Here is a 15,568-nt window from a genome sequence, read left to right on the forward strand (position 1 = left end):
GGTGCGGAAACCTCAAGAATAACTTCGAGTATATGAGTGACTTCCCTCTCATAGGGCTTTGATATAATGACACATCTAGTAGGAATCATGCCCAAAAACTCAATTTTTGTTTGACATTTTTATTATTGATAAAGTAGTTTATTTTCTGAGAATTACAAGAACATTGGCATTAGATATTTATTTTATAAATATGGTCCATAAATTACATTATATGCGGTTTAGATATGTTAACGAGATTAATGCACAAAAGATCTATATCATAATTCTTTGTGACTTATAAACCTTAATTCATAGTTGATGATAAAATTGGGCATTTCATCTAATAAGATGATAAAATATCAATCGTGATGATTTATCTTGGCTGTAAAAGTATTTGTAACTATGACGTCTCACATCGCTTGAGAATATGGATGTACTTATATGTATAAATACATCATTTTTTACACAACGCATTTTAAAGCCATGATCATGAATTTATCAGAACTCTATAGTTAAGCATACTTCAGCGAGAGTAGTACTAGGATAGGTGACCTTCTGGGAAGTCTGGTTTAGGGAAGTTAAAAGCGGACAATATTGTGTCATTAGGGGTGGATCGTTATAAATGGTATCAGAGTCATTACCTATTCTGAGATATGGGGAGTGTGCACAAGCCCATAAGGGTCACCAGCAGGCACTTGCTGGGACGCCAAGAATGAAGTGTTTCCATGAGAGTCACCAACGGGAACCCTGGGTCCCAGAAAGGGGTGATTGTGACGCTCCATATCGCCTGAGAATGGGGATGTGCTTATATGTATAAACGCATCATTCTTGACACAACGCATTTTAAAGTCGCGATAGCCATAAACCTATCAGAATTCTACAATTAAGCATGCTTTTGCGAGAGTAGTACCAGGATGGGTGACCTCCTGAGAGGTCTGGTTTGGGGGAGCAAAAAATGAACAATATTGTGTCACTGGGAGTGGGTCATTACAGTAACACCTTGCTCTTTAATTAGGGTTGAATGTTCTCTAATTATTGCTTAAGTATGTTAGAGTTGATTTTAAGTGCTTAATTGGGAGAAAAATGTGAATTTTTTTTTTTTCAATTAAAATAGGGAAAAATGATTACAGGGGAGGAGAAAAATGATAATTGGTTTGGAAGGAACTTTAGTTTCAACAATCACCAACAACTTCCCCCAATGGAAGCAAATGATGGGGAGGCTCATGCAACTTTACTGGCAAATAACGTAGCGGCCTCTTTTGGTTGTAACTTCTTGTTTTTATAAAGGGAATTTCTAACCATCATTCTAGCTATCAACAAAGCCAACCTATTTACAAAATGGATCTTCTCCCCATCATAGCAGATATTCACCCCTAGTGGCTTCAATTTCTTCAAAGTTGGACTGTATCAAAAGTTTCTAGTAGTGCCAATTTTCGTGCGCACCAAATCACAAACTGAGCCGTTTCTCGCATTGTCTTTAGAAGCACTCACAATTATTCTCCTATTATTTTCCATTAGAATCAATAGTAACAAAGATCTCCATTTTAATCCCCTATTTCCTATATTATTTAGGAATATATATATATATATATATATATATATATATATATATATATATATATATATACACATTAACAAAAGTGATTCAGTTTTAACATTGTAATTGTTTAAAACGTTATCATTACAAAGTTAAAAAATAATAAAAATGAACTTTATACAAATTTATATAATCTTACACGAGTCAACCGAATTTATACAAGTTTGACTCAATACATGAGCTTAATTTCTATTACGCTTGCTTTATTTAATAAACAAACCAAACACTTAGCTCGAGCGATTTGGCAGTTTATTTATAGCCTTACCCAGAAACTTGGATGCACAACAGGGGACAATACAGGATATTAACATCAGATTTGTTGTGGATATTAACATCTTATAGTTTTTCATCTTTCATTGGAACTTACAAAACAAAATCACTAATTTTAGTCCCATAATATTAAAATTATTCTCACATCTATCCAATATTTTATTTAACAATCCAATACACCAGAACCAGACGCGCGTTACATTACCAAGTAAACAAATGGATTGAACATGACCATCTTATAAGTAATTGATGCATTTACAACTAGCAAGCCATTTTATGTACAGATTATCTGAATTTAAGCCATTTTATTCACTTTCGAAGTCCTCATCATCTCCAAAGGTAAAAACAGAAGCATCAGCTGCCATTGCCTTGAATTCACTTTCTGTGTTGGGCACCTCAAGGGCTGGTACAGCTCCACCACCAGCATCACTTTTAGGCTCAGTATCAACATGCATCTGTGTTGAGCCAGTGTTTCCCAGAGATATATGTTCAATCTCACGAGATAAACTTGCAATTTGATTTGAATCTATCCTAGTCTCAGAACTGGAGGTGGTATTGATGACAGTTCCTCCTGCTGCAGAAGCTACTTCTGCTTGCCTGCTCTTTGAAGAACCGGTTTCCTCCACCTCACTATCCGAAAAAACGTGATCTTTATCATGACCTTTCAGGTCTTTGTTTTGGGTTGGTCTGGATGCACCCTCATCAACTGTTGCAGGAGGAGTCCCGAGCTTTGATCTGTTTTCTTGGCAGCAGTTTCAGTGTTGGGTGTTGTAGTAACAATGCCATTAGAATCTACCAACACAACCTCAACCTGAAATCCCGGGGAAGTCAATTTCCTCTACAAAAAGCATAAACCAGAAAAAATAAATAATATTGTACAATAATCACCAATTTCCAAGAAAACAAAGAAAAGTGTGACACAGAACAGAAGCAAACTCTGTCTTAAGAAATAATAGTTATAAAGAAAAATATTTCAAGTGCGAGGATCTAAGCGCTGTAAGGGCAGATCATCACATATTAATTGTTTGATCTTCACCTTGTCAAATCCGTCAAGATCATTGGTGTTTAAAAATTTTATATTTTCCGTCATCGTTGTGTTTAACCAGTGGAAAATCACAGAAAAATTATATAAATTTTATACAACTGAACTCAGATACTACAATAAAAAAAAAAAAAATAAATAAATAAAAGAAAAAAAAATTGCTTTCAGTTGGTTCAACAAGATTAGATCGAGTTTAAGAGATAAGTGATAAAATTAGCCCTTGCTCAAATCAGTGTTTGTGTCGAACCAATGCACATGTAGCCATGTGGCCCATGTGGGCCTGAACGATTTCTGAGGGCTGGAAAGTCTTCAACTCATTGTACGAGCAGGATTCAAGGAATATGGGATTGTTCTGAGAATGGAACATTAATATGCATGATTGGTTGGTTTATTGGGCCGATCAGGCCCGTTCATGGTAATGGACTAACAAAGATCTTGGGAAACTTGCTGCAAAGATGATTCTTGAGCAATACCCATATGATGAGCGTACTATTAGGGGGCATATTAGCGCTATAAATTGGTTCGTTGGTTTTATTTTATTTTAATAAAATACTTCTTTGTTTTGGGTGTTTTTATTTTAAATATAATGAAACCTAATAACGTTTTCACAAAGTTGTGTAGCTTCTAAATTAAATTAATTTCACTGGCGGTTTTTTACGATGAAAATTTCGGTCACTAAAGTCATATTTGTTTTGGTATAAAAGTTTTTCTTATTTTTGAGTGTTTAGTGTGAAGTAAAATATTGGTCAACTTGAAAATATTTTTAGTTGAAAAAAATAAAATAAAATAACATTCACAAGGAGTAAAATGGTTTACGCTTCTCATCTGCGTAAACCATTTTTTGTCTCTCTCTCCCATCCCCGGGCAGGCAATTGTGAGAAGGCCCCTGATGGGGCTCACTTGTTAGAGCAAGTGGGCTGCACAAGGGCCCTCTCACACTTACATGCCCAAATTGCAAATAATAAGACAGACAATTAATGTACTGAATCTCAATCTCATCCCTAAATAACTTCTATTCTCACACACTCTTTTGCTCTATAGCTCATCGATCTTGATTGTCTCTCTATCTTTCTCGCATCTCCTCATATTATATAAAAATATATAATCATTGTTTGTCAATATGTGTATATTTTCATTAAACTTATAAGTTTTAGGATGATTTTTTTAATTATGTATATATTTTATGCCGAAACGTGCTTCTAAAGTTTTTTTGTAACACATGAAAGGTTCATGAAAATGAATTTTCCTGCATGCTTGAAACTTAGATGCATTTGAATGGGTCATACGCGTAATTGACTGAAATTGGTAGATATTAAACATGCGTCTCTTTCCTTCATTATGCATGTGGCGCCTTTTCATTCGCCGGGGGCCATAATTGACTAAGCAAGCATCACGTACTATACGCTTCCAATATTCCGCGGGTTGGTCTAGTCAGTCAAGAGCTAACTGCCATCTGAAGGTTTCACGAAAATTCCATGCATCTTTCTTTTTCTTTGTAGGGACTAGGGAGAAGCGTACGTGCAAATTCTTCCTTTTTACGAATACCGTGCTTAATACAAGGATTTAGGAAGGTGATTAATTGGTATTTTTTAAACTAAAAAAAAAATAGGCTTAAACATATTGCAACAATAAGTTTGTTTTCTTCTAGTTAATTAGTTGGATGCTCCTGCATGCCCAGGAGGACAGCATGGTAATAACTGTATTAGCTAGGGACTCCGGCCGACTCTATGCATGGGTGATTGCGTTTTTAATACATAAATGGCATAGAAGGCATTTATCCATGTATGATGATGTACGTGGAAGAATTTCTACAAATGCACAACAACCTCATGCCAATAAGGTACTCTTAGAAATTAAGAAGATGACCAAAAGTTTTAAGGACAAATTGAGTGAAGAAGTTTTAAGGACAAATTGGGTGAAGGAGACTATGACACTATATATAAAAGGGACGCGTCGAAGTGGCCGTCTTGTAGCTATAAGGTGTTAGGTAAATCCAAAGTTAATGGACAAGATTTTATATATGAAGTTGAAACCATTAGAAGAATTCACCATGTTAATGTAGTGCAGCTTATTGGTTTTTGCGTTCAAAGGTCAAACTGGGCTCTTAATTATATATGAATTAATGCCTTAAGGGTCTCTGAAAAAAAAGTACATTTAATTTTTCACCAGAAGAAAGTGTCGTCCTAAGCAACAAGAAAATATATGATATTTCTATAGGAGTTGCTCGTGAGATTGAATATTTACATCAAGGATGTGACATGCAAATTTTGCATTTTGATATCAAGCCTCACAACATTTTTTTTTATGAGAATTTTACTCCCAAAGTGTCTGACTTTGGCCTTGTGAAACTGTATCCAGTAGATAACAACATTGTTTCTTTGATTGTAGCAAGAAGAACATTAAGATATATGGCTCATGAACTATTCTACAAAAACATTGGAGGTGTCTCTTACAAATCTAATGTTTGTAGTTTTAGAATGTTATTGATGGAAATAGCGAGTAGGAGAAAGAACATAAGTGCACTGTAGAGCATTCAAGCCAAATGTACTTTCCTACTTGAGTCTATGACCAATTGCACGATGGAAAAGACATAAAAATAGAAGATGCCACAGATGAGGAAAAGAAAATGATTAAGAAGATGATCATAGTTGCATTATGGTGCATACAGATGAAGCATAGTGATCGCCCTTCCATGAACAATGTCGTAGAAATGCTCAAATGAGATGTTGAATGCCTACGAATGCCTCCCATGCCTACCCTATCATCACTAGAGAGACATATAATGAATGCCGGAGAATATTCGAATCAAAGTTACTCGTCAATTCAATCAGATGAGTCAAATCAATTAGCTCAATTTTACATGCAAATTAATTGATATGTCAGTCTAGCAAGTAATTAGTTTTCTCATGTGTATTTTATAGCACAAAGATGTTTGATATTTATGTATAGTAAATTAGAGTTCATTTGATTCATGATAACTCTTCTTATTATATTATTTGTTTGTGCTCCAATTCTATTTCCTCATGCTTAACCATTGAATAGAGTTTCAGTTTGAGAAGTTATGGTGCTATTCTTCTTTATCCACTAGTTATCGTTTACTTTTTTACTTTGGTATATTGGATTACACTAATCCTTGACACTTAGGGATAATCATGGTTACAATTCATAAATTCATATTTTTGAATGTGGAAGACAACGAACAACTCGAGCAACTATTTTTTGAAAGCTTTGGAAGAATACAATGATACAACAATGGTTTGAGATTTGAAGTCACCCTAGGTTTTGGTCTTATGTATACGTTGGGTGTGCATTGATTGATATGCTTGTGAGGGGTTTGAGAAAATGCCTGAAAAGAATGTGGTTAGTTGGACTTTAATGATAACTAGGTTCACGTACACAATTATGTTACCATAAGAGGTCATAAATTTTGGTCTTGGCGTATGGTTTTGAGGGGGTTTACATTAATTAAGTGGAGTTTTATAGACAGCCTAGAGTTAGAACTGTTGTCTCTTGGGTGGCCATTTCATTCTCCAGTTACAATGATGGGATTGGCTTTAGATGCTAATGGACATGTATGCAAAGTTCAAAGTTATGCTAATTTTGTTTTTAAAAAATTTAGAAATGTGTGATGTTATCGATGAAATGGTCAATTCTGAGAGTCATTCGTAAGGATACAACACCTCCTTCAAACATTTCTACAACATTGTTCATTGAAGGACCATCACTAGACTATGCACCATAATGCCAAGCACTATGACCATCTTCCTCACTATTTTCTTTTCTCCTCCATGGCATCTTCCATTTCTATGTCCTTTCCGTTGTGCAAATGGTCATAAACCCAAGTAGAAAAGTAAATTTGGCTTGAATACTCTGAAGATGCATTTAAGTTCTTTCTTGTTCCCGTTATTTCCATCAATAACATTCTAAAATTATATACAAAAGATTTGTAGGATACGCCTCTGGTAAAATATTGATTAATTATTAAATTTAGGAAAAAATATTAAAAAAAAAAAAAAAAAAAAAAAAAGCCCCTTGAACTAACAACCGATTTTAGAATAGCTGTTTGAATTTTCAAGTGTAGTAATATGACCCATCAAACTACCAAAGTGTACTAAAATATTCCTACCCATCAAATTCACTTTTGTCCAAATATTCCTAAAATATTTCCTATATTTCGCTCCAGTGCTACAATGGGGCCAACTACCCCATTGTTTATTGATAATCACATGCAAATAATTGACATGATCATGGGGCCATGCATCTGGAATTTAACAAGCAATTTGGATGTGGAGGACTTGAAGCGATTAGTCTTGTATTGAGATCAATTTCATTTATTTTTCATGGTTCTACGACACCTACCTTTCTTGGATTTATTGTAGTCGATCAGTCAAGAAAAACTTCCAAACCCAAAATTGTTCCGTCTCCCCTTTATTTCTCATGGTCTACATTCACCGGCCGGTAATTTTCATGTAGAAGCTTTGAAGCGTGGATTCTTTGGATTGAGATAAACTTCCAAACATGCGTTCTTGACTCTTGAGCAAAACCCACATGACAGAGAAGGTTGATGAAAGAAGCAGGTGGTAGGTGGTAGCTGGAAAATATGGTGGACAAGTTCTATATGTTTTGACAAGTGCTATTGTGTCATTTTAAAATTGACGTGGTTTTAAAATCATAATTAAATCAAAATTTAATAATAATTTATCATGTATTTAATGCTGATTTTAAAAGCCACATTAATTTTAGGAGAATTCAAGGAAGAGTACTCCTTTCGGATAATTAAGGATCCCCGGCCTACAATTTTCAAAAAATTATAGATTATCAAATTAAGTAAATTTAGGCCGTTTCTTAAAACGAACGGCATGAAAAATACTGCATATTAAAAATGTGATATATCACCTATGAAAATTGAGTATATTTCCATCATATTCTTACAAGTACATGGTAATTAATCTTGCTCAAATGACATAAAAGAAAAGCGAGGAAGTTCGATCTTACAAGTACATCATTGTTAATATTTGTGTTTTCGGGAGTTATTATTTTAATTTTTTTTTTATTTTAGGTTTGAAAAGAGTTTTAATGTGATATAAAAGTAAACAAAAATATTTTATATTTTTAATTATTTATTAGTATTTTTAACTTGAGAAAAATATCAGTACACGCAGTATTTAGTCTTTCGTTACAACAGATCGATTAGCACAGGTAGAATGTCATTTTATCACACAATTGGAAGAATAAACTCAAAATATGTTCGGATTTATCCAAAACTAAAATATGGTAAAACTATTGCAAAATTCCCCCACAGCATAGAATTTACCCACTATATCAAATACATTTCTAAGGTAACAATATATATTGTCCAACTTTGACCGACGTGTGCACTATTTTTTTTTTCTATCAATTAAATACGCTTAATTCATTGGAATTTATCATAATGTATATACTTTATATAGAATATTTTTAAAAGAGTAATGCTAAAAATTATATTTCTATCCTACAAATATTCTACAATGTTAACTTGATATTTTTAATTAACCATCAGTTTTGTTCTAAAAAAAATATATATTCTAAAGGTTAATTAAGACTAACACATCATAATTGTAAGATAATTGTGAAATAAAAAATATGATTTCTAACATTACTTGACTTAAAAACATTTTTTTTTTTAAATTACAAGTACATTAAATTTTTTAAAAACAAAATTAAAAGTTAAAATGATCATGAAATCCATAATTGTAATATTTTTTGCTAGCTAGAAGTACATAATGTGTACTGAATTTATAGAACATTCTTCTTTTGCAAGAAATCGTGACTATCAAACGTGCGTACGTAGTGGTAAATATCATAATTCACAGCCCAAGAAATCCAACTGAAAAAAAAAAAAAAAAAAAAAAAAAAAAAAAAAAAAAAAAAAGAGAAAAGGAAAAGGAAAAGGAAAAGATTAATAGTTCTAATCCTTGAGTACAACATGATTGAAACCGGAATGATCATTACTCTTGTTCTGGGATGACATCAAACTTTTGGTCTAGATTCATTCTTGTGGGATTTGTTGAGGCAAACGGGTTAGGAGGCGTAGTTAATTCATTCCCTCCTTCCAACATTTGAGTGACAACTTTCATAGAAGGACGACTCATTGGGTGCCATTGGATGCATCAAAGTCCAACAATTGCAAGTTTTTTTGCAATTTTAATATTTTCATCATCCTCAATAAGGACTCGTAGGTCTTCTTTTTGTTCTAAGAAATTATAGATCCATTCTGGAAAGTAAACTTGACTAGTGTTCTCCACTTTATACTCAACATTTTTCCTCCCTCCAACTACTTCAAGCAATAAAATTCCAAAACTATAGACATCTGATTTGTAAGAAACATTTCCAAAGTTCCTAGAGAAGACTTCCGGTGCGATGTAACCCATGGTACCCCTAGCTGCAATCATGGACACTGCACTTTGATCCTTAGAGCACAACTTGGCAAGACCAAAATCAGAAATTTTTGGATTGAAATTTTCATCTAGCAAAACGTTATGAGGCTTGATATCAAAATGGAGGATTTGTTGGTCGCACCCTTGGTGAAGATAATCAATTCCTTTTGCTATGCCAATAGCAATGTCTTGCAGTTTGTTCCAACCAAGGAAAAGAGTTTTAGTGTCTGCTGAAGATATGAACTTTTCTAGTGAATAAGGTAAGAACTCGTAAACTAAAGCTCGTTGAAATCCATCAGCACAAAAGCCAACCAAGCGAACTATATTAATATGGTGAATCCTGCCTATTGTCCCTATTTCATTTATGAATTCTTCCCCATTTTCTGTGGTAGTACTGTTTAAGATCATCTTCACCGCAACATAGATTTCATTTGAAAGCTTTCCTTTGAACATCGTTCCATAGGCTCCCTCGCCTAACCTCTCAGTAAATTGATTTGTAATCCTCTTCATATCGGCATACGAGTATCTGGTGGGCTTGAAATTTTTGTAATCCTCCAAAAACAATTTGATCTTAGCTTGATTTTCTTTTTCTGCTTTGTCAGAGCTGTAGACACGGTAGAGAGCAAAGACCGCCAGTACTGACAGAAATGAACCAAAGATGATACCTGCATGCATGTTAAACATTCGTACGCAAGTGATCAACAAGAACTTCTTTCTCCCGATCGAATAATAAAAACTTCAAAGTGGCTATAGTATTCTAGTAGACGAGACTCACCAGTAATCTTTAACTTGGCTAATACATCTGTTAAAGATTTAACAAAATTAGATTCTCATTGTAAATAACCAAACCAATATTGGCTTGAAGCAAGAGAGAAACTTGAGGAGAAATTGATTATACCTTTTGCATGTTTGGTGAAGCACACCGTTTCTGATTCATTGCTATTATTCTTCAATCTACATCCCTTGCCTTTCTCTTCACAGTGTCTGCACTTTGGTCCGGACCACTTCAATTGCAGATTAATATTATCATAACCGAACACTACACCCTGTGAAATTGATCGAAGATTATACATCTTTTTACAAGATGCAATGGGCAAATCGCTGATGTCATCATTATACGAAGGGAAGGCACGAACTTCGTGGCCTGGGCCGCTAAGACAAGAGATCGCATAGTCGGATTGTTTTTCTGTTGAGGAACAATTGAATAAGGCAAAGTCATACTGGTAGTGTTGTTTCAAAATTCGGAAAGGCGGGGAAGCCAAATTGAGTGTATGAAGCTGTCTTGGAAAGCAATGATCTGGGTCGTATACTTCAATCACCTGAGATTTGTAGTCAATATTTTTCACAAAGAATTTCACAAAAATGGGCAGCTGGAGCACCATCTCGTTTCTATCAGTGCAAGATAGATTAAACCCAGGATACCCACAGTGATGTGGCTGGCTGTTTAGTCGGAAGGGAAATCGAATGGCTGGGCCAAGGCTTCCACACGGAAATTCATCACACCCATTTTGGCCTCCTCCAAGGCCTACGACAAAAACCAGAAACAAGAAGAAATATGAGATTGTCATTTCTAAGCAGATACCCATCTCCGTGGTTGATATGTATGACTAAATAATTAAATTTATCTCTTTTTATTGGTTTAAGATTTTAAAATAAGTGGTGATTTAATATGGTATTAGAGCAAAAGTCTTGAATTCGAATTTTGTTCTTCTCATTTACCTCATTAGAAATAAATATTCTACGTGTGGGAGGTTCTAACATCATGTTAAATCACCATTTCTCTTAAAAATTTAACCAAATAAAAATAAATAAATTAAATTATTTAATCATTATTTAACTGGATGGTTTCTCAGCCTCAAGTATCGTATCTAAGCAAATATCATCATGGTCCAAATATGGACTAGAAGCTTAGTGGGGTCGGCACAGTAACTTGTCAAACACTCAAGAAAGCTACCTGGCATCTTCGTTTTTAACTTTAAATTGATCACTTTGCCCCTCTCTCTTTCTCACACGCACAATGACAGGAAGAATGGCCTTCTCTGCTGGACTCTATGCCCTGATTGTTGTTGTACTTGTCCATCAAACTCGCAGTGCTGAGGATGGTCATCTCTGTTCTCCTTCTTCCTGCGGCGATATCCAAAACATAAGCAATCCGTTTCGATTACAAGACGATCCAGAAAACTGCGGCGACCGAAATTATACCCTGTCATGTGAGAACAACAATACTGTGTTGTACTTATATGCTGGAAAATACTATGTGCGGCAAATCAATTACGATAACTACACAATCCGGGTGGTAGACTCTGGTATTGATCAAGTATCCATACCTCGCTATTTTCTAAACGGCAATAATTTCAGTTTTGGGGATTCATATGTCCGGTATCGACGACGACGACAACGACATGGGAGATATTATAGGGAACTAATATCAAGGAGTACTGTGGTTTTCGTGATGTGTGAAAATCGGGTGAATTCGCCGTTGTATTTGGAGACTTCTACTTGCTTTAGTAGTAATGGATCAGACTCAGAGTATTCTTCCAACTCTTCCAAGACGTATAGATATGTCAAAGTCGGCAGAACGAATCCATTGGATGTGGAGGACTCGTGCCAAATAGAAGGAATGTCTCTGACATCGTGGCCAGGAAATGATGACCGACATGTTTCCTGTTCAGACGTCCACAACGCACTGGTATATGGTTTTGAGCTTTCATGGCTCCAAGTTATGTGTGAATTAAGAAGCTGCGGATCAACAGACTCTTGCTACTTGGATGAGGCGAATCATGTTCAATGTGATCGACAGTGGGGTATATCTATAGTAGCTTATCGTTATAGTGATTTATTTATATTTCCAAGTTTGCAAAAGCTGATGTTATTATTTTCTTTGTCAAAGCAGGAATGTTGCTCCTCAATGGTGAGGTTTCTCTCTCAAAAATTTGTTTGAATGATAATATAGATTTGTATAATGGAAAAGAATTGAATGAGTGTTGGGATGATGACACAAAGTTGGTAAATAACTTGTTAGAATATTAATTGAATGATTAAATTTATTATTTCTTATCAATTTTAATTTTTGAAATAATTTGTGATTTACCATATAACCAAATGTTTCGGAATGTTGATCTCAAACTTTTATGCTTTGTTTAGATCTCAAAAACAATGAGCTAGGAATATGATCGAGAAGGAAAAATATCAAATTTCTTAAGAGAGACAAGCTTCCTCTATTGAATATAAGTTTCCTTTTTTCCGTAACGTAATCGAAATCTTGTTTATATACCAACCTCAGTAGCTAAACAACAGTGAGAATCCACAAAATCAATTAAGCTAGCTGATTAATGAATTTAAGTTTTTGTTCAATTATCTGCTAACTAATTCATATTTTCCTTTCTGTTGCAGATTTTTTTCGGGGACTAACGATCATTGGTAAAAACTTGTTTCTCTCCCTTGATCTTCTTCAATTTTTTATTTTTTTAACAGATTATTCCTTAGAACGTGAAACATGAAAATTGTTTGAACGTGCATATGATGAAAATATTTATGAAATTTACTGGAAAAAGACAACAAATACCATACTTATTTGTAAGGATTAACTAAGGATATTAATTGGAAGTTATTACTAACTTTTCCAACTAAAAATAAAGGTGTTGACACCAATGCAACAATAAATTTGTCTTCTTCTAATATGTAATTTGGATGTTCATTTCCAGGAGAATACCATAGCCCAATAACTATATTAGGGACTCCATGTGTGATTGCGTTTTTAATACGCAAAGGACGTAGAAGGCATTTATATATGTATGATGCTGTTGAAGAATTTCTGCAAGCCCACAACAACCTCTTGCCAAGAAGGTACTCTTACTCAGAAATTAAGAAGATGACCAAAAGTTTCAAGGACAAATTGGGTGAAGGAGGCTATGGCACTGTATATAAGGGAACACTTCAGAGTGGCCAACTTGTAGCTATAAAGATGTTAGGAAAATCCAGAGCCAATGGAGAAGAATTTATAAATGAAGTTGCAACTATTGGGAGGATTCACCATGTTAATATAGTGCAGCTTATTGGATTTTGCGTTCAAGGGTCAAATAGGGCTATTATATATGAATTCATGCCTAAAGGGTCTCTGAATAAGTACATTTTTTCGATAGAAGAAAGTAATGTCCTAAACTACAAGAAAATTTATGATATTGCTATAGGAGTTGCGCGTGGGATTGAATATTTACATCGAGGATGTGACATGCAAATTTTGCATTTTGATATTAAACCTCACAACATTCTTCTTGATGAGAATATTACTCCTAAGGTTTCTGACTTTGGCCTTGCAAAATTGTATCCAGTAAATAACAAAATTGTTTCTTTGACTGCAGCAAGAGGGACATTGGGATATATGGCTCCTGAATTATTCTACAAAAATATTGGAGGCGTCTCCTACAAATCTGATGTTTACAGTTTTGGAATGTTATTGATGGAAATGGCAAGTAGAAGAAAGAACATTAATGCATTTGTAGAGCATTCAAGCCAAATTTACTTCCCTACTTGGGCCTATGACCAATTGCACAATGGAAAGGACATAAAAATAGAAGATGCCAGGGAGGAGGAAAAGAAAATCATTAAGAAAATGATCATAGTTGCATTATATTGCATACAGATGAAGCCTAGTGATCGCCCTTCAATGAACAATGTCATAGAAATGCTTGAAGGAGAAGTTGAATGCTTACAAATGCCTCCCATGCCTACCTTATCATCACCAGGGAGACCCATAATGGATGCTGCGGAGAATTCGAATCAAAGTTGCTCTTCAATTCAATCGCATGAATCAAATCAATGAGCTCAATTTTAAATGCAAATTAATTGATGTGTTAGTCTTCTAAATAATTAGTTTTCTAATATGTACGTATTTGATAGCACAAAAATGCTTGATATTTATGTTTAGTAAATAAGAGTTCCTTTGATTGATAACAACTCTTATAATTATTAAATCATATTTTTTGTGTTCGGATTCCATTTCGTCATGCTTAACCATTGAATAGAGTTTCAGTTTGAGAAGTCATGATGTTGTTCTTCATCATCTACTAGTTATTCGTTGCTTTGTGGTTTGGAATATTGGATTGTATATACTAATCCTTACCACTAAGAGATAATCATGGTCACAATTCATAAATTTATGTTTTTGAATATGTGGAAGACTACGAACAATTCGAGCAACTGTTTTTTCAAAGCTTTGGAAGAATACAATGAAACAAATATTAGGTTGTCCGAAAACTAAATTGTAAATGAAAGGGCATTGGTGTGCGGAAACCTCAAGAATAGCTTCGATCATATGAGTGACTTCCTTCTCATAGGGCTTCGATATAATGACACATCTAGTAGGAATAGTGCCCCAAAACTCAATTTTTGTTTAACATTTTTATTATTGATAAAGTTGTTTATTTTCTAAGAATTTCAAGAACATTGGGCATTAGATATTTATTTTATAAATATGATCCATAAGTTACATTAATTATATGTGGTTTAGATATGTTACGAGATTAATGCATAGAAGATCTAAATCATAATTCTTTGTGACTTATAAACCTTTATTCACAGTCGGTGATGAAATTGGGCATTTCATCTAATAAGACGATAAAATATCAATCATGATGATTTATCTTTATTGTGAAAATAATTTTAACACCTTGCACTTTAATTAGGGTTAAATGTTCTATAACTATTGCTTATGTATGTTAGAGTTGGTTCTAAGTACTTAAGTGGGGAGAAAAATGTGATTTTTTTTTCTTTTTTCTTTTTCTAATTAAATAGGGACAAAAGGTTACAAGGGAGGAGAAAAATGAGAATTGGTTTAGAAAGAACTTTAGTTTCGACAATCACCAACAGCTTCTCCCAATAGAAGCAAATGATGGGAAGGCTTAGGCAACTTTATTGGCAAATAACTTAGTTGCCTCTTTTGGTAGTAACTTTTTGTTTTTATAAAGGGACGTACTCTAACCATCATTCTAGCCATCAACAAAGCCAAGCTATTTATAGATTAATGGATCTTCTCCCCACATAGCAGATATTTACCAGTAGCTTAATTAAATTTTTTCAAAGTTAGACTGTATCAAAAGTTTTTACGACTGCCAATTTTCGTGCACACCAAATCACCAACGAAGTCGTTTCTCACATTGTGTTTGGAAGCATTCACAATTATTCTCCTATTTTCTTCCATTAGAATCAACAATAACAAAGATCTTCCAGTGTAACCCTATTTCCTATATTATTTAGGAAATATTT

The 15,568-nt window shown here is 34.2% G+C and overlaps 3 protein-coding genes and 1 pseudogene across 3 annotated transcripts; 2 read left to right on the top strand and 2 right to left on the bottom strand.

Annotated features, from left to right (window-relative positions):
* Nucleotides 1-8,858: 8,858 nt before the first annotated feature.
* On the bottom strand, nt 8,859-10,010 carry LOC133882860 (rust resistance kinase Lr10-like; annotated as a pseudogene).
* A 124-nt stretch (nt 10,011-10,134) lies between these two features.
* Nucleotides 10,135-10,890, bottom strand: LOC133881290 (putative RING-H2 finger protein ATL21A). The gene has a single exon (XM_062320215.1). The coding sequence runs from the start codon at nt 10,888-10,890 to the stop codon at nt 10,135-10,137; it is 756 nt and encodes a 251-aa protein (XP_062176199.1).
* A 431-nt stretch (nt 10,891-11,321) lies between these two features.
* On the top strand, nt 11,322-12,715 carry LOC133881291 (uncharacterized). Its single transcript, XM_062320216.1, has 3 exons — nt 11,322-12,108; nt 12,198-12,310; nt 12,698-12,715. Exons 1-3 carry the CDS (start codon nt 11,322-11,324, stop codon nt 12,713-12,715), a joined length of 918 nt encoding a protein of 305 aa, XP_062176200.1.
* A 319-nt stretch (nt 12,716-13,034) lies between these two features.
* On the top strand, nt 13,035-14,126 carry LOC133881292 (rust resistance kinase Lr10-like). Its single transcript, XM_062320217.1, has one exon. The coding sequence runs from the start codon at nt 13,095-13,097 to the stop codon at nt 14,124-14,126; it is 1,032 nt and encodes a 343-aa protein (XP_062176201.1). The 5' UTR covers nt 13,035-13,094.
* The last annotated feature ends 1,442 nt before the right edge of the window (nt 14,127-15,568 follow it).

This window comes from Alnus glutinosa, chromosome 11 (genome assembly GCF_958979055.1).
Source record: "Alnus glutinosa chromosome 11, dhAlnGlut1.1, whole genome shotgun sequence".
Classification (NCBI taxonomy): domain Eukaryota; kingdom Viridiplantae; phylum Streptophyta; class Magnoliopsida; order Fagales; family Betulaceae; genus Alnus; species Alnus glutinosa.